At 38.0% G+C, this 22,555-nt stretch overlaps 1 protein-coding gene across 6 annotated transcripts in view; it reads right to left on the bottom strand.

Annotated features, from left to right (window-relative positions):
- Positions 1 to 22,555, bottom strand: part of FERMT2 (FERM domain containing kindlin 2) — a 75,744-nt gene that overhangs the window by 7,489 nt on the left and 45,700 nt on the right. For 3 of the 6 annotated variants that reach the window (XM_070377835.1, XM_070377837.1, XM_070377839.1), the window contains exons 5-11: positions 14,515 to 14,547; positions 13,961 to 14,186; positions 13,495 to 13,597; positions 11,038 to 11,145; positions 7,487 to 7,621; positions 6,732 to 6,781; positions 5,339 to 5,463 (exon numbers count right to left, since the gene is read on the bottom strand). In XM_070377835.1, the coding sequence (XP_070233936.1) occupies positions 5,339 to 5,463; positions 6,732 to 6,781; positions 7,487 to 7,621; positions 11,038 to 11,145; positions 13,495 to 13,597; positions 13,961 to 14,186; positions 14,515 to 14,547 (780 nt within the window). The remainder of the gene's footprint in view (positions 1 to 5,338; positions 5,464 to 6,731; positions 6,782 to 7,486; positions 7,622 to 11,037; positions 11,146 to 13,494; positions 13,598 to 13,960; positions 14,187 to 14,514; positions 14,548 to 22,555) is intronic. The other 3 variants (XM_070377838.1, XM_070377840.1, XM_070377841.1) reach the window with 1 other exon arrangement.

The following is a 22,555-nucleotide window of genomic DNA, read 5'->3' as shown; positions in this document are numbered from 1 at the left end:
CCGTAATGAACTCTGTTAACCATTAGTTTATGGCTTTATAGGAGAGAAAACAGATTTACTGAATGTATACCCAGATAGATAATGGGGCAATGGTCAGCCTAAACTAGTAACCAGAATAAAATAGTGAAGAAGAGCTCTGTAAACAGACAGATTGGGGGTTCCAGACCTTTCTTGACCACTTAATAAGCATATCATATTTACTTATGCCCAAATTCCCTGACCTTAAGCTCTATCTCACAGCAATGCTGTAAGGATCAGTAAGATAACGATTACGCCAAAGCTTCCTAAACAGTATTCCAATTGTTAGTACTTAGTTCATGTCACCCTCAATGCGTGTTAAGACCATCATGCAGACTCTGGGGAAGAATGCAAACTTGTTAGCAGGGCCTGCTGTTGCCTTTGTCCCTGAACTGAAGCAACTTCTCCTGACAAAGAAAGTACAAGCAACAAGATAATAAGCTTCTATGTATCTGAAAAAATGTTTAAACTGTCATTTTTTCCCTCATCAAATGAATGTTTTAAATAGCAAATGAAAGAAACAAAACATTTTAGATAAAGGAGAGATCCTCTCCTCTCCAGAATTAACTTCAATCACAAATTTGATGAACTTTCCCTCCCTCTTTCTTTTTAGAATATTTACTTCACATTAATAGCTACCACATGTAACTCCTACACAATCATTACAAACACTCAGGAAGTTGTGTGGCAATGTGTTTAACCTGCAAAGTTAAAACAAAGAGATGTATCTTTCTTCATTCCTAAATCCCCTCAAAATCTTTGGGAGACCCAATCCTGTGACCCCACAACTCTCTCCCCATTGGCTCCATGTTTCCACCTTTTCTCTGCAGTCCAGCCCGGACCCTGCTTCACTAGCTGTCACCTCCAACTCTCCAGACTCACCGTCTTTCCATTACACACACTTTGCAAAACCTTAATCCTGGCTCAACCCAACCACCTACCTCTCATTTGCCTATGCTCTGGGTGCTGAGCACTCTAAGATGGGGGGGTGGGGGTGGGCGGGGAAAACATCACAAAACTGAGCAGGTAAATTTCACTAGAAACATGTAGATTCCCAACGTGAGTCTGCCCCTGAACATTTGCAACCCTTCTGTGTTGACATCCTCAACAATGTTTATTTCACATCTTCTCAGGCCTCCTATGCTACTCTTAGAGAACAACCTCACCTGTTATTTTTCCAAGAACATGAAAGCCATCAGAAATGAGGTCCCCCAACTTCCAGCCACCAAAGCAGATAAACCTGGCCACCCTCACTTCCACACAGAGGAAAAGGTATCTCTCCTATCCGAGCAGGCAGAGTTTCCTACCATCTGTCAGGTAGCTTGTTCCATCACAGAGATCCTGTCCCCCCACCTCCCTGCCTTTCTACATGACAGTTCCATCAGCATTTAACTTCCTTGAGTCTCCCATCTTAAACCATAAAATACCTCTCCATTTTAGGCCTCTCTCTTCTATTACTGCCCTCTTTCCTCCTTGCCTGTCACAGATGAGGTTCATCAAAAAGCTATCTTTGTTTCCCATCTCAGTGACTGTACTTTGGCTCCCATGCATAAAAGCCCACTGAAATCTGCTAAATCTGTTCTTAGTAGAGGCCACGAACCACCTCCATGTAACTAAATCTTATGGAAGCTTAATCTTACTTTTCTAAAGCATTTGATGCTATTGACTACTCTGTCCTTTAACTTCTATCACACCTCATTTCCATGGTCTTCCTAGATATTTGTTTGTTGTTGTTTATTTCCCTTGCAAGTTCCACCTCCTCTAATCTGCTCTGTCCCTTAAACATTGGTATCCTGCAGGGCTCTGCTCTCAGCCTTTTCATATTACAGACAACTACTACAAAGGTTGCATCTACTATGAATACTCACTGCTGCCACGTCAGTATCTGCAGCATGGATCCTACCCATGCTCCAAACAGATACACCACGGCACCTCAAATTTAAAATAACCCAATTAAATTTAGCTCATCTTCCTCCCCAAACTCTGCTCTTATATAGTCTCAATCTCAGTATTACCCTATCCACCCAACTGTACAAGCCCGGATCAAGTCACTTCCCCAGCCTCTCCCAGCTCAATCATCCAGTCTATTGACTGAACGTCCTGAGAATCTAACAAAGTTGCGCCCTTTTCCCACCCATGCTGATAAGCGTAACCTGGATCGGTAGCACTACTCCAAAATTACTCTTCTACATTGCAGCCAACGTAAGGATGATGAATCTTATCGTATTCACAATCCTTCAGTGTCACTTCATTGCTGCCAGTTTAGAAAACAATCTCCTTAGCAGCTTTATCCTCTAGCTCCTGCTGTCACCTTTCTTCTTAGAAGGAATGGATTCAGCAGCTATTAGGGAAGGATTCATCCTCTCTGCTTCAACTCCATACTCCAGAAGCATGCCCCCTCACCCACCCTCCGCGTGACTGCTGATGATTTTCCCCATGCAATTTTGCACATCAGTCTCTTTTATCAACTCTCCTCCTTCCTCTCATGGATTGTAATTTTCTTTTTGGGATCTTAACTCCAATGTTATTTCCCCTATTAAGCTTCCCCTAATTCTCTCCAAAATCACTGAAGATTGATACAGCATCCTTACCTCTTTGTTCCTTTGACCTACTGTTTACTTTTAAAAGTACTACTATTGCCCAAATTCTAGTAGTTTATTTCCTGACATTCTCTGACATCCTAGGGATGTGACTATAATCTGTTCTCGCTCATGACTCTAGTACCTGGCACAGTGGGTGGCGTGGGTGACCACTCAGCATCTGCTGACCTGCATTTTTTAGAACTGTGCACTTTAGATATCTTAGGGGCCTTAGAGAGTATCCAGTCCAACACTCTCATTACTCATAGGAAGATATTAAGGTCCTGACAGTTATTTTTCCAAAATCACAGGGCTTGTTTTGTGGCAGAGCAGAACCTAGGCCATTTGATTCTTAGGCTAGTGTTACCCTCACCAGTGTGATGTGCTAGAAAAGTACTCCTTTGGAAAGATGTTGGAGAAGTGGGATTAGGACACTCTATAAACTGTTTTCCATCCAGGACTTAACTTCTCAGTCATACAGAGAGAAGAATAAGGATGTAACAGGGACAGAGAAGATAGGGTCCAGAAGACAGATTAAGCCTCTAAATCGAGAGTGGATAATCGGAGTGGATCCTGGGCAGCTTGGAAGGGAAGCAAGAGGACAGCTGCAATGTATTCTCAGAGTAACAAATAACAGTAAAGATCCAAAAGTTAAAACTCCTGACCTAGAGAGAAAGGCAGTAAGTCTAACTAGAAGTTTTAGGAAAATTACAGAATTTCAACACATGGGCATAGCAATCTTCTACCCCAGAGCACAGGTTTTCCTATTTATTAAAATGTGGTGGTTGTGGTGGTGGTATAGTTGCTAAGTTGTGTCCGACTCTTGAGATCCTGTGAAGTGTAGACTGGCAGGCTCCTCTGTCCATGGGATTCCCCAGGCAAGAATACTGGAATGGGTTGCCATTTCCTTTTCCAGGGGATCTTCCCAACCCAGGAAATCAAACCCGGTCTCCTCACTGCAGGTAGATGATTTACCAACTGAGCTATGAGGGAAGCCCCTTATTAAAATGTATGTAACTATAAATGGGCTTTACAGGTGGCACTAGTGGTAAAGAACCCGCCTGCCAATATAGGAGATATAAGAGATGTGGGTTTAATCCCTGGGTAGGGAAGATCTCCTGGAGGAAGGCAGGGCAACCCACTCCAGCATTCGTGCCTGAAGAAGCCCATGGACAGAGGAGCCTGGCGGGCTACACTCCATAGGGTTGCAAAGAACTGGACACAACTTAGCACACACACATGTAACTATAAAGCAATAGTTCACAGATGACTACTAGGCAGAATAGAGATAGGGTAGAGATTTGGACATTTTGCTGAAATATACTAAAAATACTCTAATACACAATGTACTAAAAAAATAAAGAATACAGATCTACAGATGTAACTCCAGAGCCCGGAAACACTTAAATCCTTTTCTAATTGCCTTTCCAACCCCTTAACTCAGTTGGGAATTCATCTGACTAGAATGCAAGAATGCATCTGATTGGAATCTCAGTCTCACTGGAAATGAGTCTGGAAAATGTACTTCAGTCTTCCAGCCTCTGCTATGAGGGAAGGCCAGTAAAAAGAGTGTGAACAGTGAGAAGCCAATGTGTACTGCATCCTTCAGCACACATGCTGGGGACCAAGGGTGTGGTGAGTGCTGTGTGAACCTGTAGGAGAACAGTTCTCAGGGGTATGGGTTCCTAGAGGAAGTGGTGTCTAAACTAGAAGTGAGCTGGCAGCTTTAAGTAACATCACTGCAAGCGAGAGGCTCATGGGCAATCTGCAAGTACAGCTGAAGGCTGTGTAGAGAGAATCAGAGCAAGGGGCAGCAGGACATCCTCCAGCTGCAGAAGAACCATACCAGCCAGGAGAGGAAATGCTCCTCCCCCTGAACCAATGCATCCAACAGGTTTTTGAAAGAGATGAAGAAGCAGCGTGAAGAACAAACAGAAGTCACTAAAACTCAAATGAAGCTGTAACTCCACAGACCTGAATGGGGAAAAAAAGACTAAAACCAGCAGCTCTGAGCCCTCAGCCAGACTGAGTCCAGGCCACAGGACTGTGGGAACAGGTGCAGCAACGTGTGCTCAAATACTAGCCCCTGTTCTGAGACAGCTGCGGATCTATAGAGGCAAGAGGAAACCAACGAGATTTAGGCCGTCAGCTAGGAGGGAGCCTCAGAGGGCTCCTGGGGCTGCCCCGGGAGCTAGGATGAGAGCACTGTTGAAGACAACAAAATTGTGCAGGCGAGAGGTGTTGGGAAAGGGGAAGACCTCAGTTAAAACCCTGCGATGGCTAACCCACTGGTGAGTCAGAAAGCCAAGAGACTGGGGACTTGAGCTGAACCAGCTGGTTACCTGTTAAGGTGAGGAAGAGGAGCAGGATGCTGATGATGAAGGGAGACAGCAGCGAAAACTGGGAGAGGACTACAGTAGAGATGAGAATGAGGCAGAATCTGAAACAGATATGCGGGCGGCTCCCACAGAATGAGAAAACCTACATGTCCTCATGCTGAAGAACAGAAAAGGGACGCCACAGATTTACTTGGGATAAAAGTAGAAACACACCCTGCATGTGAGGCCTGCACAGAGATTAGAACAAAATATTCACGGGAAGCTTAATACTGAACTTAAAAAAAGTACCTAAAGGAGCAAAAGGAACTGCTAAAAGCTTTACCCCCCAGCAAAAAGAAGTTTAGTGAATATTAGCTAATAGATATTCTACAATCAATACAGTCATTCCAAGGCTTTCCTTACCTCTTAGGTTCATCTGATGAGCTGGTGTACCACTGGATTCTTCTTTGCTCTTGTAACAAGAAATAGATGTATCTTTAAAGGTACACCAATACTGCTTATAACCTTTTAGAGTCAGCTTTTTTGGCCTATGTGTCGAACAGAATTAGAAGGGGGAAAAAAAACCACTGTTGAAATAACTTTATCAATGCTATATTTTAGCAGCAAAATCTCACAATGTTAAAAGTCTGAGGCCAAGTTTTATATATGCTGAGTTCAGTTCCCTTTTCGTCTTGTGTGTGATATTCAGTTGTTGCTGTTATTGGATTTTCCTCTTCCACTCAATCTGCTCAGGAGATATTACAGTGAGTGGGCAGAGGAAGACCCTAAGGATAACATTCCCGTGTTTCTGTCAGTTGTAACTGTCCCGATCACTAGCAGGTCACATGGAAAGGACAGGAAAGTAAAAGTGAAGGAAATGTCAATAACTGGAAGGTTCCTGGGTTCTGCAGGTTCGTGGTGTCCGCAGGGCTGCCTCCAGAGCCTCTCTAAACAGGCAAGTTTGCCTGGCAAGTCTAAAGTGCGCGAAGTGCTTATCTCTAGGGATGTACTGCAGTGGTGACTTTCACTTCCCACTCCAAAGCCAAACATGAAGCATGGGGAAGAGGATTAGGAAAACTGTAGGTAGATGAAAAAGGTGGGTAAAAGGAAAACAAAGTGAGGTAGGGAGCAGCATCTGAAATCAGGTCAGTAGCTTAGAAATGTTACTATGTGGAGCTGTTTTATGTTCAGCTACAATAAATGGTTTATTCCAGAGCTTATATTCCATATCACCTCCTTTCCTCTTTCTGCTTTATCTTGATTCTGTGGAGTATGACTAGACCAACCATTTAAAAATCTAGATAAGATACTCTGGAATCTTGTTGTAAAATATCCCATGAACAAATGAATAGAATCCAATAAATTCTGGGGCTCTGAACAAGGAAATAACCACAGAAAATAGCAGTGCATTATGTACTGCTTTCACCCAGGCAGGATGATTTATATGAACCGTATGTTTCAGAATTTGCATGATGCAATCCACCTAAATTATACAATCTCCTCCCTGCCTTAAGTAAAATGTTTATCAGATAAAACAACTTAAGTTTTATAAGTACAGGAATTTTAATTTTGTAAAGGTAAAATTTTTATAAGTACAGTACTTATTTATAAGTTTTATAAGTATAGTACTTATAAGTACAGGAATTTTAATTTTCTAAAGGTAAAATTTTTCCGGGTTATAATTTAGTCTTCATAATAACTGGCAAATGCTTTTAGAGATGCATTTGCCAGTCATATAAATTTCAAGAATGTGAACATGACTATAAAACTGACATTTATTTATTAATGTTTGGAATTCCTTCTCTTTTGTACTTACTTGAAAACTTTAATATAGTCAGCAAGTTCAGGAATGGAAGTGATGTCACCCTAGGAAAAGAATGAAAACATTTTTTTCTCACTTTTAAAAAATCTGAAACTCTGTTTAGCATCTGATATTAAGAACCAGCTTGTTCAATCAACAAGGAAAATTACATAAATTACAGATTATAAAGATTTTAAAGGTATTATATACATGGTCATATAGTACAAAGGTATTTTCAAATGGCATAAAAAGCTATTAAAAGTTTGATCAATACAGCCATTTAGACAATCCATAAGAATGTAGTGTTGATTCTAATATGACTAAAACTGTTTATAGCTGCATACAGAAATTTTCTGACTCTTAACAGTCCTGAGAATAGTGTTTCTTCTGTAATAACTAATATCTAAGCATTTAAAAATTTTACTGAGATCTATTTATTCTTCTTTTCATAATATTTCAAATTTGGAGATCAATAAACGGATTTTACCATGGCTTGAAGTTAACTTTTCCTCTGCGGAAATGTTCTCCCACTACTTGTAAGAGAACATGCAGACTGTACTGGCAGAGGATCTCTCTCTACTGTGTTGGAAGCACTAGAGACTAAACAGTATTAATGTAAAAAACTTCCCTGAAAATTTCTGGAAAATCTATGTCTGTATTCTCTAAAGCATTAAATATTTCTCTATATGTCCCAAACATTTCATGAAAACCTAATTCCAAAAAAAGGTATAAGCATCAGAATAAATTAATAAGCAAAAGATTCACCCTACCAAAATTGTTGATGTTTTCCCCCCTTCCAAAGTAATCTCCAGGTCTGAAAGGGCAGCATCAACTTCATCAACTTCTTTGTCGCTGTTGTTCAGATGATTCTCTGACGTCATGATCGACAGCTTATTGATATGATACTAAAACCAAAGTGACATTTAAATGACTTTTTTGACTATGAATTTTTAAGTGAGATTATTATCTGTATCTATATTGAATGCCTTTTGTCACCTAATCTGAAAGGCTAAAAGTCTCCCAAGAATTAGAAGGATAGAAAAATGATGGGCATGGCACCTGAAATCAGTGTCCTAAACTTGCTAATAAATCTTTATTCAAAAAAGGATTTTTTTGACAAACACAAATGAATTCAGTTTAGGAATCCCTAGGATTTAGAGTTAACACCTCTTCCACTGAACTCTACACGAGCAGTGACTTTTAAGTGCTCCACCCCCCCTGCAGTATTCCATGTCTAGCACGCAAGCTAGAAGCAACAGGTACTGGATGAATTGAACAGACTATGCATAAGGTCTGAATAAATGCATTAACACTGATTATCTTATCTTACTTACTTATCTTACTACTATTACTACTTACTACTGCTAGGTACTATTACCCTGCAGCGGGAAGTTAGTTATCGCTATTATGTTGAAAACTAAAGTTCCACTGCCTCCCCCCCATCTTCAATTCAATGCTGAAAACCTAATTTTCATTGTCATTTATACATAAGAATAAACATGTTTATATGTGAATACATACACCACCCTGACACACATGAATACTCGCATATACATATATGTATATACATAATAAGTAGTGGTAAGTCCTCCTATATGTACATAAAAAAATCTTTGGGTGTAAAACTAGTCATGATTTTAAACACACTTAGATAAATGGTTTAAAACAAATATTAATGTTTAGATTCTGAGGCTAAACTTAGGAGGTTTTATACAAAGTTAAGCAGAACTTTTAAATCACTTAATCATTTATCTTTCAGACCACTAAATAAGTAGCAATCATTGTTTCTTAAGGATTCATTCACCAAATACAATCTGTTCATGGGAACAATTAGTAAACTAATGCTGAGGCCAATTATCTAATTAACTAATAGAGGCCAAGAGGTTCCTCCATTTTAAGATTTAGTGAATTAATAATGACTAGTCTCTAGCTATGGTCCCTCGTGGCTCGGTAGTAAAGAATCCGCCTGCCAATGCAGGAGACACAGGTTCGACCCCTGGGTCAGGAAGATCCCCTGGAGAAGCAAATGGCAACCCACTCCTGTATTCTTGCCTGAGAAATCCCATGGACAGAGGACTACAGCTGGGCTATATAGTCTATGGATTACAGTTGGGATACAGTCTATGGGGTCACAAACTTAGCAACTAACAACAACTACTCTCTGGCTGTATCTTCAGTTGTGCTGAAATGAGATCCTTATAATGGTAGAAACTTTCATATTCATAAACCATGAAGGAGGTAGGTTGAGGCTCTCAGACAGTGGTCTCAAATATCAGAGTATAATAAGAAGCATATGGAGATCTGATTAAACATAGAGATGCTTAGGTTCACCCTCAGAGATTTTGACTCAGCAAATCTGGAGTCCAGCCTGGGCCCCAGGCTGCTAAGTGCCTTAGATGAATCTGATGCAGAAGGTCCTTATGAGTTATACTGGAGAAATCCTGGCTGTGAATGGGACTGGTCATAAAATCCAGCTTTGCTTTCAAATGTTACATGATTGGATCTAAATGCTTAAAAAACAGTGTTACTAACTTTTCTAACTTTTCAAAATCCACAGCTTCTTACTTTGAAGTACTTTGTTTCTTTTTACTATTGTAGATTTATTTTACACAAGGAACCAGAAGCTCTAATAAGAGAATAATTCAGGGTGCAGCCTATGTTTAAAATAAAAAATACTAGGCATCTCCTTGCCATATTTTCCGAGTTTCCCTGTTCTTGTGCTGGATGGCTTCCAAGAGGCTTTGGTCAGTCTCTGGGAAGGCTTCTAACAACTCAGGGGATTTGTAGTCCAAATTTCTCTCACTGAATCTAGATTCTAAAATGGTCCAGGGAAAGCTATGCTTTGGGGCATTTAGTCTCCATGAATTAAAATCCAGCATTCTGAGGTGTTTTTCTACTGAATTGAAATGGAATATCTAATGTTTACTGGATGGGGTGGGAGCTGGGGAAAACCGCAGAATAGTCCCATTTCTGTGACAATTTGACTATGTGTATACTCATTCAATAACTACTTTTTGAACACCTACTATGTGCTGGGCACTGCATGTAACTATTGGCTTTTTTTTAAAAAAATGAAATAATATATAAGAAAAGCTGTGGTTTTCTCCATATACATTTTACAAGTTTTCTTATTACTTTGTCATCAGCAAAATTTTCACTAGACAATTAAAAGCCCTTACTCTAAGTGGGAAAAATGTAGAGACAATGCTGTAACCAAGTGAGATATCTTCCAAAAACTGTTCCAGAGTTTAATTCAAGAAATTCTTCAGGTAGCCTTAATGATCCAGAAACATAAAGAAGAGTCTTAACTGATTAAGCAAGTCTCTAGAAAATAAATAATTAAACTAATTCATCTGTCATTCATTTTCCATCTGGAGTTCATTTTGATTTCCCTCTTTTAGAATATAAACAGAGAAGAAATGAGCTGTTCTTCCTCTTGAAAAAACAATGTTGTGAGTCTTAACTGAGAAACTTCTGGGTACATAAAAGAATATGGAAGATGGAGAGCATTTTTATTTGTGTTCTAATGAAGAATTAAATCACTGTTAAAGTAAAAGACATTCAAAACTAAATGTTCTTTTTGCTTACAATACTCAAAGAACATCAACTTAATCAGAACTTTACACGAAAATGGAATTCCACCATAATCCGAGAACACTTAGATAGCTGAAATGATTCATCTAGAAAGGTTAATCTAGTGGTCAGACCTCAGTGTCTCTAAGAATGCGGAACTGTGGGTGCTGTCCTAATATTACTTTACCAGAGGGGAGATCAGTGGACATCAATTTCTTAGTAAGCCCTACTATAATTCTGAAATAGGTGGTATGCAAGATCCACATTTGTTAATGTTGGTTACTTGCTTCTTAAGGAATTATCATTCTAAAGACTTATTTATGTTTAGTTTCACTAGTCTAATAAAATTTTATCATCTTAAAAGGTATTAATTTCTGCCATAGCCCATTTTATAAATAGTACCATTCCCAGTTATTTATGAAGTTATGCAAGGCTTCATTGCAGAAATCTGAATTTTAATATGGATTTTATTTCCAGGGGAAAAATGGATAGCTTTAAGCTAATATAGATCTGGGGGTCGGAAGATATAGAAAAGTAATTAAATATTTAAGTATGCCACTAAACTCTTACATAAGACAAAAAAAATTAAATTCACATATTTTGCCTTCTAAGTGTCTATTCACTTTCTACATAGCAAAAAATAAAACATTATATCAAAATACTACTGGAATTACTATGCCACTTTACCATGTAAATAATCCCCTACCCATTCCCCTTTAAAGTCTAATTTACCAATACTCTTCACTACCTGCAAGGCTGCAAACATCATCATTTCTTCTTCGGTGCATTCAATTTCTTCCAAGAGAATAGCCCACTTGGCCTGCTCATAAAGCTGATTGATTCTGATTGCATCATACTGCAGCAAAAAGAGACACAATTCTTCTGTAATATGTTGCCTTTAATATTAGCAATAAGGAAAAAAGCTACTCTTAGGGTTATACATATCTATATACACCATCTCTATTTTTTCATTAAAAATGGCATTAAAATATGCCAAAAGATTTTTACATATTCAGTATTAGAAGTAGATTCTGTATGTTATTTTCCAGGATAATAACCATTAGGTATACTGGCCCTTAACAAAAGGAATTTAACTTGAAGACATTAAAGTAAGGCAGAACTGACTGCTTTTCAGTATTGTTTTGCAACTTACGCTAACATGTCATAATCACAGAGTAAATTAATTATTTCAGGGAATATCTTGCTTACTGTGGAAATGTATACCCAGACAAAGTAGCAGGTCCTTGGAAACAGGAATTATTTTAAAAATTCAAAATAAAGGGCACACACACATTTGTGGAAAAGACTTAAGTGTTACTGAATTATCCAGTTATATTAATAAAAACTAGTAGTAATATATCTTAGAATAGTAACAAAATGCATAGCCCCTTCCTACCCCATGCAAATGTAACTGTGTTCCCAGAAAACTTTGGGTTTACCAAAATTAGGTATGATATAGCCTAAAAAAGAATTAAAATGATTTTTTATAATTCTATATACATTTTAGTGTTGTACAAAGTATTATTTAAGCACATAATTTAAGATGATAAATATATACATTAAAATCTAGGCTATAATCTAGACATGAAAAGTATGACGGGCAGACAAGAGAAGTCCCCCCCACCCACAAGGATGATACGAAAGCAAAAGATCCCAATCTCTGTCATGTGTTTTCTGGGGGAAACACTCCAGATTTTATAGCAAATTTACATCTTATCAGAAAAGCACAGTATTTCAGTAGCAGAGATGATGACAACCACTTGACAGTAAAAACATATTACAATGTTTGGCTGTGAAACTAAGAGAAATGTAGACTTAAAAAGAATTAAAAAAAATTTTTTTTGAAGCAACATCTGGGATATGTAATTAGAAATTTGAAATTAACTGAACAGGTAATCTTTCAGAAAACTTTTCTTCTACCTAAAGTAGAGTTGAAGAGAGATGTTAAAAAACATAAACTAACTTTACCAACTCCGTAGTAAATACAAACCATGGAACACAGTATGGAGATTCCTTAAAAAACTAAAGATGGAGCTACCATATGATCCCGCAATCCCACTCCTGGGCATACATCCAAAGAAAAACATGGTCAAAAAGGATACACGCAAGCTTATATTCATTGCAGCACTGTTTACAATAGCCAAGACATGGAAGCAACCTAATATCCATCAACAGAAGAATGGATAAAGAGGATGTGGCACACATATATACAATGGAATATTATGAATATTAATATCGTAATATTAATTAATAATATTAATAATTAATATCATTAAAAAGAATAAAACAGGGTTTCCCTGGTGATCCAGTGGTTAAGAATATGCGTTGTAATGCTGGGGACACCAGTTCAATCCCTGGTCCAGAAGATCCCACATACTGCAGAGCAACTAAGCCTGAGCACCACAACTACTGAGTTCATGCGCTCTAGAGCCTGTGGTCTGCAACAAGAGAAGCCTGCGCGCCACAACTAGAGAAAGCCCAGCACGCACAGCAACAAAGACCCAGTGCAGCCAAAACTAAAATAAAATACAGAAATCTTTTTTAAAAAAAGAATGAAATAATGCTATCTGCAGCAACATGGAGGAAACAGATTGTCATACTGAGTGGTAAGTCAGACAGAGAAAGAAAAGTATGGTATGATATCACTTATAAGCAGATTCTAAAAAGAAGTGGTACAAAGAACTTATAAAACAGAAACAGACAGCCTTACAGAACAAACTTATGGTTACCAGTAGGGAAGAGTGGCAGAAAGAATAGTTAGGGACTGACATGTATACACTGCTGTGTTTAGAAGTTATAACCAAGAAGGACCTACTATACAGCGCAAATAACTCTGCTCAATATTACCTAACAACCTAAATGGGAAAAGAATTTGAAAAAGAACAGATACATGTATAACTGAATTACTTCGTTATACACCAGCAACTACCACAACATTGTTAACCAACTATATTTCAATATAAAAGAAAGTTAAAAATACAAATCAACCAACAATTCAATTATCTTAACAAATAGAAAACGGTTCAGTTATGCTTCCAACCTACTAAAACAATAGACTTCTTTAAAATACCGGCAATTGTGTCCAAAGTTTTGAGTTTCTAATATTATATTCAAGACTTGCTATCCATATCCAAGCAATTCCTTAACCCACCAACTTCCAAGAAACAAAGAGAAACAAAAAGAGACCCCTCTAAACCCTCGGTACCTTTGGATTCAAATCAAAAAAGCTGTAATACTTGAATCGGAGCAGCAAGGCCTCATTTTCCTTCACATCTTGTTCCATGAGGGATCTGGAGGAATCAAGCCACCTGGACAAAGCAACAAACACAGTGGGACAGAGCAAGACAGAGTTAATTTTCTACCTCTATGTAGATAAAGAAATTCTTAAATTGTATCTATATTTTGAAACTTACCCTGGTTGGGAGGGATAAATTAGGAGGCTAGGATTAACATATACACACTACTATTTATAAAATAAGACAATCAGCAAGGACCTATTGTATAACTGTGTTCAGTTGTACATACAGACAGACAGACACACATGCATATATATGAAAGTGAACTGCTGTGCTGCACAACTCAAACACTATATTGTAAATCAACTATGCTTCACTTAAAAAAACCTTGTAATTTATAATAGCAAAACAACAACAAATGAAACAAAAACTTACCCTTGGTTGATTTTTGCTTTGTCAAGAAGGGCTTGAGGTTTGAACATTTTCGCCAAGATTTCTGGTGATGTTATCGGCTGACTGACAGCAAGTATACCAGGGTTGCCTTCTGACAAAGCACTGTCACCAAACCAAGCAGAAGTTGGTGACAAGGGGCTTCCATCATGAGCATCGTAAGTAGGGGTCATTGTTTTACTATAAAGTCCTGGGCTTGAATATATACTTCCTAATAAATAATGTGAAAAATAGGTAGTAAGTATGAAGGATAGTTATCTTAGTTTCCAGTAATACATGCTATAATGATGTATAACACATTGTGAAACACAAACTTCGTTCTGGAAGGGAAAGCTTTAGTACATTATTTTACCTGTCTTAGAAACATGTGAAATTAACTTTACTTGAATAGCATTAAGAACATGTAACAATAAGGTCAAAAATATAATTAAGTTGGTAGAAATTCTAGGGAAAACAGTTCAAGAGAGTTAGAATACGTTAAGGATATTGCTGAAGCAGACAGACCAACACTTTTGTTTTTTAATTGTGCCAAGGCTCACCTTTCAGAGGGCCAATGTAAAGAACATCAGTGCCTATAGAAAAGGAAAGAAAGGAGTTCAGAAGGTAAAGGAAAGGCAACAATAGAAGACAGAAACAAAGAATGAAAATGAAAAGAAAATAGGAAAAGGAAAACAGATTTTCCTGTGAATCATAAACTGAAATAAATATTTTAAGTGAATTTAAGAGTAAAGAACCTTAGAAGCTATAACCTAAAATGAGCTTTTGTTCAACGCAAAAAAATGAGGTTGTGCTCTTGGCACGTGTTTAGTGACAAACATGTATATTTATCACCCTCTGAAATCACCATACCCTGTTTTAAGACAGCTCAATGTAACTGAATAAATTCACATAAATTAAGATAATAATTTTATGTTGTTGTTTTCTCAATGAATAGTTGAACTGGCTCCAACAGTTACAAATAAAATATTAAAGCAAAAGGATATATAAATTTTGCCCTAGAAAGAGGCTAACAAAAGTGCATTTTATATTTAATCCCCTGAAGTTACAGATGTTATCTTTTTAATCTTCAGCTTCCTTAGTGTTAAAGGGCTAGGCATACATTTTTTTTAAATACTTATTTTAAAAAAAGAGGCTACATTAAAAAAATTTTTTTAATTAGTCCAGTGATGATCTATTCTCTGTCATTTAAACCACAAAAATTGAGACTTGATAAAGACTTTAAAAAAAAATTCAGAATGACATTAAGCAAAAGCACATCCCCTTCAAAGTTTCAACTCTGTTAATATATTTTATCCTGTAGCAATAATTTTTAAAAAGAAAATGTATAAATGGGTGTCACATTGTTAATGGATGCTGTTAATGAAATAGCTGTTTTCCTTACCTAACTTAGGAATATGCTTAGGAATTTCTTTCCTGTCATCTCTAACTATACACCACCCATAAACACAGAATGATAGAAACAACTACCCATGAAAAAGTGATGGTAAGGCTAGAGATGTTTAAAGTTGTCAAGACAGAGTCTAGGAAGAGAACATAAAGTAAAAAAATAAAAAAACAAAACAAAACAAAAATTTTACTAACCACAGGGTTATCTGATTTGATACCTCTAAATGTGTTCTCCCAAAGAATACTAAAACAATTTGTAGAATGTGAACATGTAGAATGTGAAGAAACAAAGAAGGCTGTAATGTTGCCTTTTAGCCTTTGAGGAAGAAAACTGGAATATTTAGTTGTAAAGCAAAGAACCTTAAAATACAAGGGCATTTTGTGAAAGAATTACTTATAAAAGGGCTGAGAACAATACTCCAGCTCAAATGTGCAAAGGAAAATTCTGCTATAGACGATACATGTAAATAAGGTGTGGAAATGAAACTTCTTTATGAAGTTTCTAAAACAAAATCTATTTCCCTACGTTACGCAACACCTAATATCAGCCATTCAATCGATTCCCTTCCTTCTTATTTACCTATACTTTGTATAATTTACATTCCATACTTTCATTTCATTTTGCTATTTGTTGTTAGGCAGCCTACAGTAATAGCTCATATGTCGTCATTTGAGAGGAGCAAACTGAGGCACAGAGAAGTTCATATATTTGTCCAGTGTCAAGAACTATTAAGTTGCAGAGCCAAGCAATAAATCAGCAGTCCGACTCGACTGCAGCTAAACACACTGCCTCCCAGGTACCATAACTTATTTAAGCCATTTCCAATCGGTGTGCATTTATTCATTTTAGAGTTTTATTACTGATGTCACCACTGCTACTGCAGACAGTGCACTCCAATAACCATTTTTATACTTATTTCCCAATTCTAGCAGCACTAGGTCAGAGGGTATGTGCATTTTAAACTCCTTTTAAGTCCCAGTTCAGTGACAATCTCAACCAGACTGTACTCCTGATTGCCCAATTTAAACCTGATTGCCCAACTTAATTTTATTTCAAATTAAATATTTGAAGCAGAAAACTAATAAAGGGTACGATGAGGTAGCATATGTACTCAGCAACAAAATATGAGAGTTTGCTGGACACCACAGAATGATAACTTAAAAACTATAAGGGTGAGAAACAAAGACTTTATTTAACAAGCACTACAGTATGGACCACCTACTATAAATATTAAAGACTCATTACTTTTATAATTAAAGAATAGTTTTTAAAAAATGCTTTGATGTTTAAAATGGCAAATTCTAGTTAGGAACAATGGTATCCTGCATGGTGATTTTCCTGACTTTCTCGATTACCTTAGGACAGACTTTTCCTTTGTTGACCTGCCTTTAAGATTTCCTAGAAAAGTTCCTAATGAAATAATTTTCTACTTCCATAGTAAATCTTGATTTCAGTTCAGTTCAGTCACTCAGTCGTGTCCGACTCTTTGCGATCCCATGAATTGCAGCACACCAGGCCTCCCTGTCCATCACCAACTTCTGGAGTTCACCCAGACTCACGTCCATCGAGTCAGTGATGCCATCCAGCCATCTCATCCTCTGTCGTCCCCTTCTCCTCCTGCCCCCAATCCCTCCCAGCATCAGAGTCTTTTCCAATGAGTCAACTCTTCGCATGAGGTGGCCAAAGTACTGCAGTTTCAGCTTTAGCATTATTCCTTCCAAAGAAATCCCAGGGCTGATCTCCTTCAGAATGGACTGGTTGGATCTCCTTGCAGTCCAAGGGACTCTCAAGAGTCTTCTCCAACACCACAGTTCAAAAGCATCAATTCTTTGGCATTCAGCCTTCTTCACAGTCCAACTCTCACATCCATACGTGACCACAGGAAAAACCATAGCCCTGACTAGAAGAAACTTTGTGGGCAAAGTAACATCTCTGCTTTTGAATATGCTATCTAGGTTGGTCATAATTTTCCTTCCAAGGAGTAAGTGTCTTTTAATTTCATGGCTGCAGTCACCATCTGCAGTGATTTTGGAGCCCCCCAAAATAAAGTCTGACACTGTTTCCCCATCTATTTCCCATGAAGTGATGGGACCAGATGCCATGATCTTCGTTTTCTGAATGTTGAGCTTTAAGCCAACTTTTTCACTCTCCACTTTCACCTTCATCAAGAGGCTTTTTAGTTCCTCTTCACTTTCCGCCATAAGGGTGGTGTCATCTGCATATCTGAGGTTATTGATATTTCTCCCGGCAATCTTGATTCTAGCTTGTGTTTCTTCCAGTCCAGCGTTTCTCATGATGTACTCTGCATATCAGTTAAATAAACAGGGTGACAATATACAGCCTTGATGTACTCCTTTTCCTATTTGGAACCAGTCTGTTGTTCCATGTCCAGTTCTAACTGTTGCTTCCTGACCTGCATACAGATTTCTCAAGAGGCAGATCACGTGGTCTGCTATTCCCATCTCTTTCAGAATTTTCCACAGTTTGTTGTGATCCACACAGTCAAAGGCTTAGGCATAGGCAATAAAGCAGAAATAGATGTTTTTCTGGAACTCTCTCGCTTTTTCCATGATCCAGTGGATGTTGGCAATTTGATCCCTGGTTCCTCTGCCTTTTCTAAAACCAGCTTGAACATCAGGAAGTTCATGGTTCACATATTGCTGAAGCCTGGCTTGGAGAATTTTGAGCATTACTTTACTAGTGTGTGAGATGAGTGCAATCGTGCGGTAGTTTGAGCATTCTTTGGCATTGCCTTTCTTTGAGATTGGAATGAAAACTGACCTTTTCCAGTGCTGTGGCCCCTGCTGAGTTTTCCAAATTTGCTGGCATATTGAGTGCAGCACTTTCACAGCATCATCTTCCAGGATTTGAAATAGCTCAACTGGAATTCCATCACCTCCACTAGCTTTGTTCGTAGTGATGCTTTCTAAGGCCCACTTGACTTCACATTCCAGGATGTCTGGCTCTAGGTCAGTGATCACACCATCATGATTATCTGGGTCGTGAAGATCTTTTTTGTACAGTTCTTCTGTGTATTCTTGCCACCTCTTCTTAGTATCTTTTGCTTCTGTTAGGTCCATACCATTTCTGTCCTTTATCGAGCCCATCTTTGCATGAAATGTTCCCTTGGTATCTCTAATTTTCTTGAAGAGATCTCTAGTCTTTCCCATTCTGTTGTTTTCCTCTATTTCTTTGCACTGATTGCTGAGGAAGGCTTTCTTATCTCTTCTTGCTATTCTTTGGAACTCTGCATTCAGATGTTTATACCTTTCCTTTTCTCCTTTGCTTTTAAACCCGCTTCTTTTCACAGCTATTTGTAAGGCCTCCCCAGACAGCCATTTTGCTTTTTTGCATTTCTTTTCCATGGGGATGGTCTTGATCCCTGTCTCCTGTACAATGTCACGAACCTCAGTCCATAGTTCATCAGGCACTCTGTCTATCAGATCTAGGCCCTTAAATCTATTTCTCACTTCCACTGTATAATCATAAGGGATTTGATTTAGGTCAGACCTGAATGGTCTAGTGGTTTTCCCTAGTTTCTTCAATTTAAGTTTGAATTTGGCAATAAGGAGTTCATGGTCTGAGCCACAGTCAGCTTCTGGTCTTGTTTTTGCTGACTGTATAGAGCTTTTCCATCTTTGGCTGCAAAGAATATAATCAATCTGATTTCAGTGTTGACCATCTGGTGATGTCCATGTGTACAGTCTTCTCTTGTATTGTTGGAAGAGGGTGTTTGTTATGACCAGTGCATTTTCTTGGAAAAACTCTATTAGTCTTTGCCCTGCTTCATTCCGTATTCCAAGGCCAAATTTGCCTGTTACTCCAGGTGTTTCTTGACTTCCTACTTTTGCATTCCAGTCCCCTATAATGAAAAGGACATCTTTTTTGGGTGTTAGTTCTAAAAGGTCTTGTAGGTCTACACAGAACCATTCAACTTCAGCTTCTTCAGCGTTACTGGTTGGGGCATAGACTCGGATTACTGTGATACTGAATGGTTTGCCTTGGAAACGAACAGAGATCATTCTGTCATTTTTGAGATTGCATCCAAGTACTGCATTTCGGACTCTTTTGTTGACCATGATGGCTACTCCAAATCTTCTGAGAGATTCCTGCCCTCAGTAGTAGATATACTGGTCATCTGAGTTAAATTCACCCACTCAAGTCCATATGAGTTCGCTGATTCCTAGAATGTCAACATTCACTCTTGCCATCTCTTGTTTGATCACTTCCAATTTGCCTTGATTCATGGATCTGACATTCCAGGTTCCTATGCAATATTGCTCTTTACAGCATCGGACCTTGCTTCTATCACCAGTCACATCCACAGCTGGGTATTCTTTTTGCTTTGGCTCCATCTCTTCATTCTTTCTGGAGTTATTTCTCCACTGATCTCCAGTAGCATATTGGGCACCTACTGACCTGGGGAGTTCAGTATCCTATCATTTTGCCTTTTCATACTATTCATGGGGTTCTCAAGGCAAGAATACTGAAGTGGTTTGCCATTCCCTTCTACAGTGGACCACATTCTGTCAGATCTGTAAATCAGCACTAAACAGTAAAGTTAATTCTTACATGGAAAAATTGTTTTCCCCAGACATGGGATCATGCTACTTCAAATGGTTCCCTCCTCACAGGTACTTGGAGAATAGATATTTACCTAGTTACAGCCAGCAAGTGGCAAAGCACTAGAGAGTGTGTCACCTGACCACAGCCTGTAAACAAGGTATGTAAACACTCAGAATTTTATCATATTTCTGTGTAAGAATCTGACTAAAGCCTGAGAATCGCTAATTCACTCATGATCCTTTACCTTTTTAAACATTAAATAAAAAAAGCTTTGTTGAAGTACAATTTACACACCAATATTTCACAAAGTATTCACCTTTAAATATTAAATACTGGAGAAATGATGTTACATAATGGTTTGACATATGAGTGCTAGACCCAGACCAATCTGGATTTGAATCCTAGCTGTGTCCTGATTAGCTTTGTGACCTTGGGCCAATTACTTAACCCTTGTAATGTTCTTTCCTTGTAAGTAAAGTGGGGATAATGCCACCAAAATCACAGATATTCTGTAAGGATGAAATGAAAATACACAAACACATAAATACATAATTGCTAACCATGCTCACATAGATGCTCATAATTCAGGAAGCACATAGGCACTAAAGGAAACTGAGCCTGTTTCTGCCTCAGTAGAATAAAAATTACACCTATGCCTTACCAAGCCTGCAGTACAGGAACCTCTGTGTGGCACTGAGCACAGTGTCTGACCCCCAGAAGACGTCATAAGCTGAGATGTACAGACCTGTTGCTATTTATATGAACATAATATGCAACTGATCAAATCTGTCAGCATTTGGTCCAAACATTGACTAATATGACTGACAAATCATAAAAGCAGGCAAACTTGATATTTAGTATTTCTTTTAAAAATTAATCTCTTATTACTTTTCATGTGTGTATGGGACTTCTCTATAGATAATCAGTCCTCTACATATCACTATCTTTGTGTACTTTCTTAGCATTTCACATCAACTACTCAAATGTTTTTAAACTGTTTGGATGTAGACAACTAAACCTATTAAAAAAAAAACAAAAAAAAAAACTCCTTCAGCTGAAAACAGTCACTTCACAGACACAAGAGAGCACACCGGTATATGACTCCATTCACATGAGGTGCAAGAACCAGCCCAACACTATTCTGTGGTGAGAGAGGCACAGGAAAAGGCATGCAAAAGGCCTTCTGGGGTCTTGGTATCATGTTACATGCCATACCTAGTTCTGGGTGGTGACAAGTTGTATGCATTGGCAAATATTAATCTATAATTTAAAATCTGTTCATTTTACTATATGTAACACCTCAATTTAAAACAAGAAAGAAAAGAAACCCACAGTTACTTACTCTAAAATATTTGTAGCTTTCCCTTGTCTTAATTCATTATCTTTTGTCTCTAATTGTCTTTTCTTAAAGCACTATATAAAAGCTCTTCCTTGCAGTTCTAAGACCAACCCTGCCTGATTTCAACCACTCTAAAACCATCCCATAAATATACCTTTCTATGTAGTTCTTCATCTTAAGAACTGAGTGAGTTTTCATTTAAACAAACAAACAAACAAAAAACAACTGAAAGCAGAGAGTCTGTCTACTGTCACATGGCTTCATCTACATAAACCATCAAGTCTAAATCAGATTTCAATTGTATTCTAATGACAGATACATTCTTTTACTCTCTTTGCTTCCTTAGTCTGTAGGCTCTACCACTACTCTTTCCCCTCATTCCCTCCTCCACATTTTACTGGAATTAAATTTGATATTCTTTCTAAGTAATGATTTGCTCATTTTGTACCATATTCAGAAACCAGTGACTCTACAATGCACTAGCCTATATTCCTCAGCCTGACATTAAATACCCTCCAGTGTGATCCAAAAGTTCCTTGGAGGTCTCTCCCCATGAACTGGCTCAAATGGTTTATTTACACATCTTGTACTTTTCTTTTGCCAGGATGTTCTTTGTTAATATCATTCTTTCTACTTGGATCACCTATTCTTCTTATCAAAATCCTAGCCACTGGAATCCTAGCCAATTCACAAACTTACTTTCCCAACCTGAAAACTGAATACACCCTACTTGGAATTGTTTTGTCTTCTGAATTCTTACAACATTATTTCTATAATATTCATTTAACATTTACGTATTACCTCTTTAAATACAGTAACTATGGTTTCCCACTGCCTATAAATTACTTAAGAGTAAGGACTACCGTATTTCTTGGTAGCTCCCAGATATAATCAGTACATGAGCAGTGACATAAAGGTTACAAGGTATGTGACCTTAGATGTTCCTAATCTTTGCTGTTCAGTAGCTATGTCTGACTCTTTGTGACCCCATAGACTGTAGCATGCCAGATTTCCATGTCCTTCACTATCTCTCAGAGTTTGCTCAAATTCATGTCCACTTAGTTGATGATGCTATCTATCCATCTCATCCTTGGCTTCCCTCTTCTCCTGCCCTCAGTCTTTCCCAGTATCAGGGTCTTTTCCAGTGAGTCGGCTCTTCGCATCACATAGCCAGAGTATTGGAGATTTAGTATTAGTCCTTCTAATGAACATTCAGGATTGATTTCCTTTAGGATCGACTGGTTTGCTCTCCTTGTAGTCCAAGGGTCTCTCAAGAGTTTTCTCCAGC

Source organism: Bos mutus, chromosome 10, assembly GCF_027580195.1.
Source record: "Bos mutus isolate GX-2022 chromosome 10, NWIPB_WYAK_1.1, whole genome shotgun sequence".
Classification (NCBI taxonomy): domain Eukaryota; kingdom Metazoa; phylum Chordata; class Mammalia; order Artiodactyla; family Bovidae; genus Bos; species Bos mutus.
This window is presented reverse-complemented; position numbering and strand designations above follow the sequence as displayed.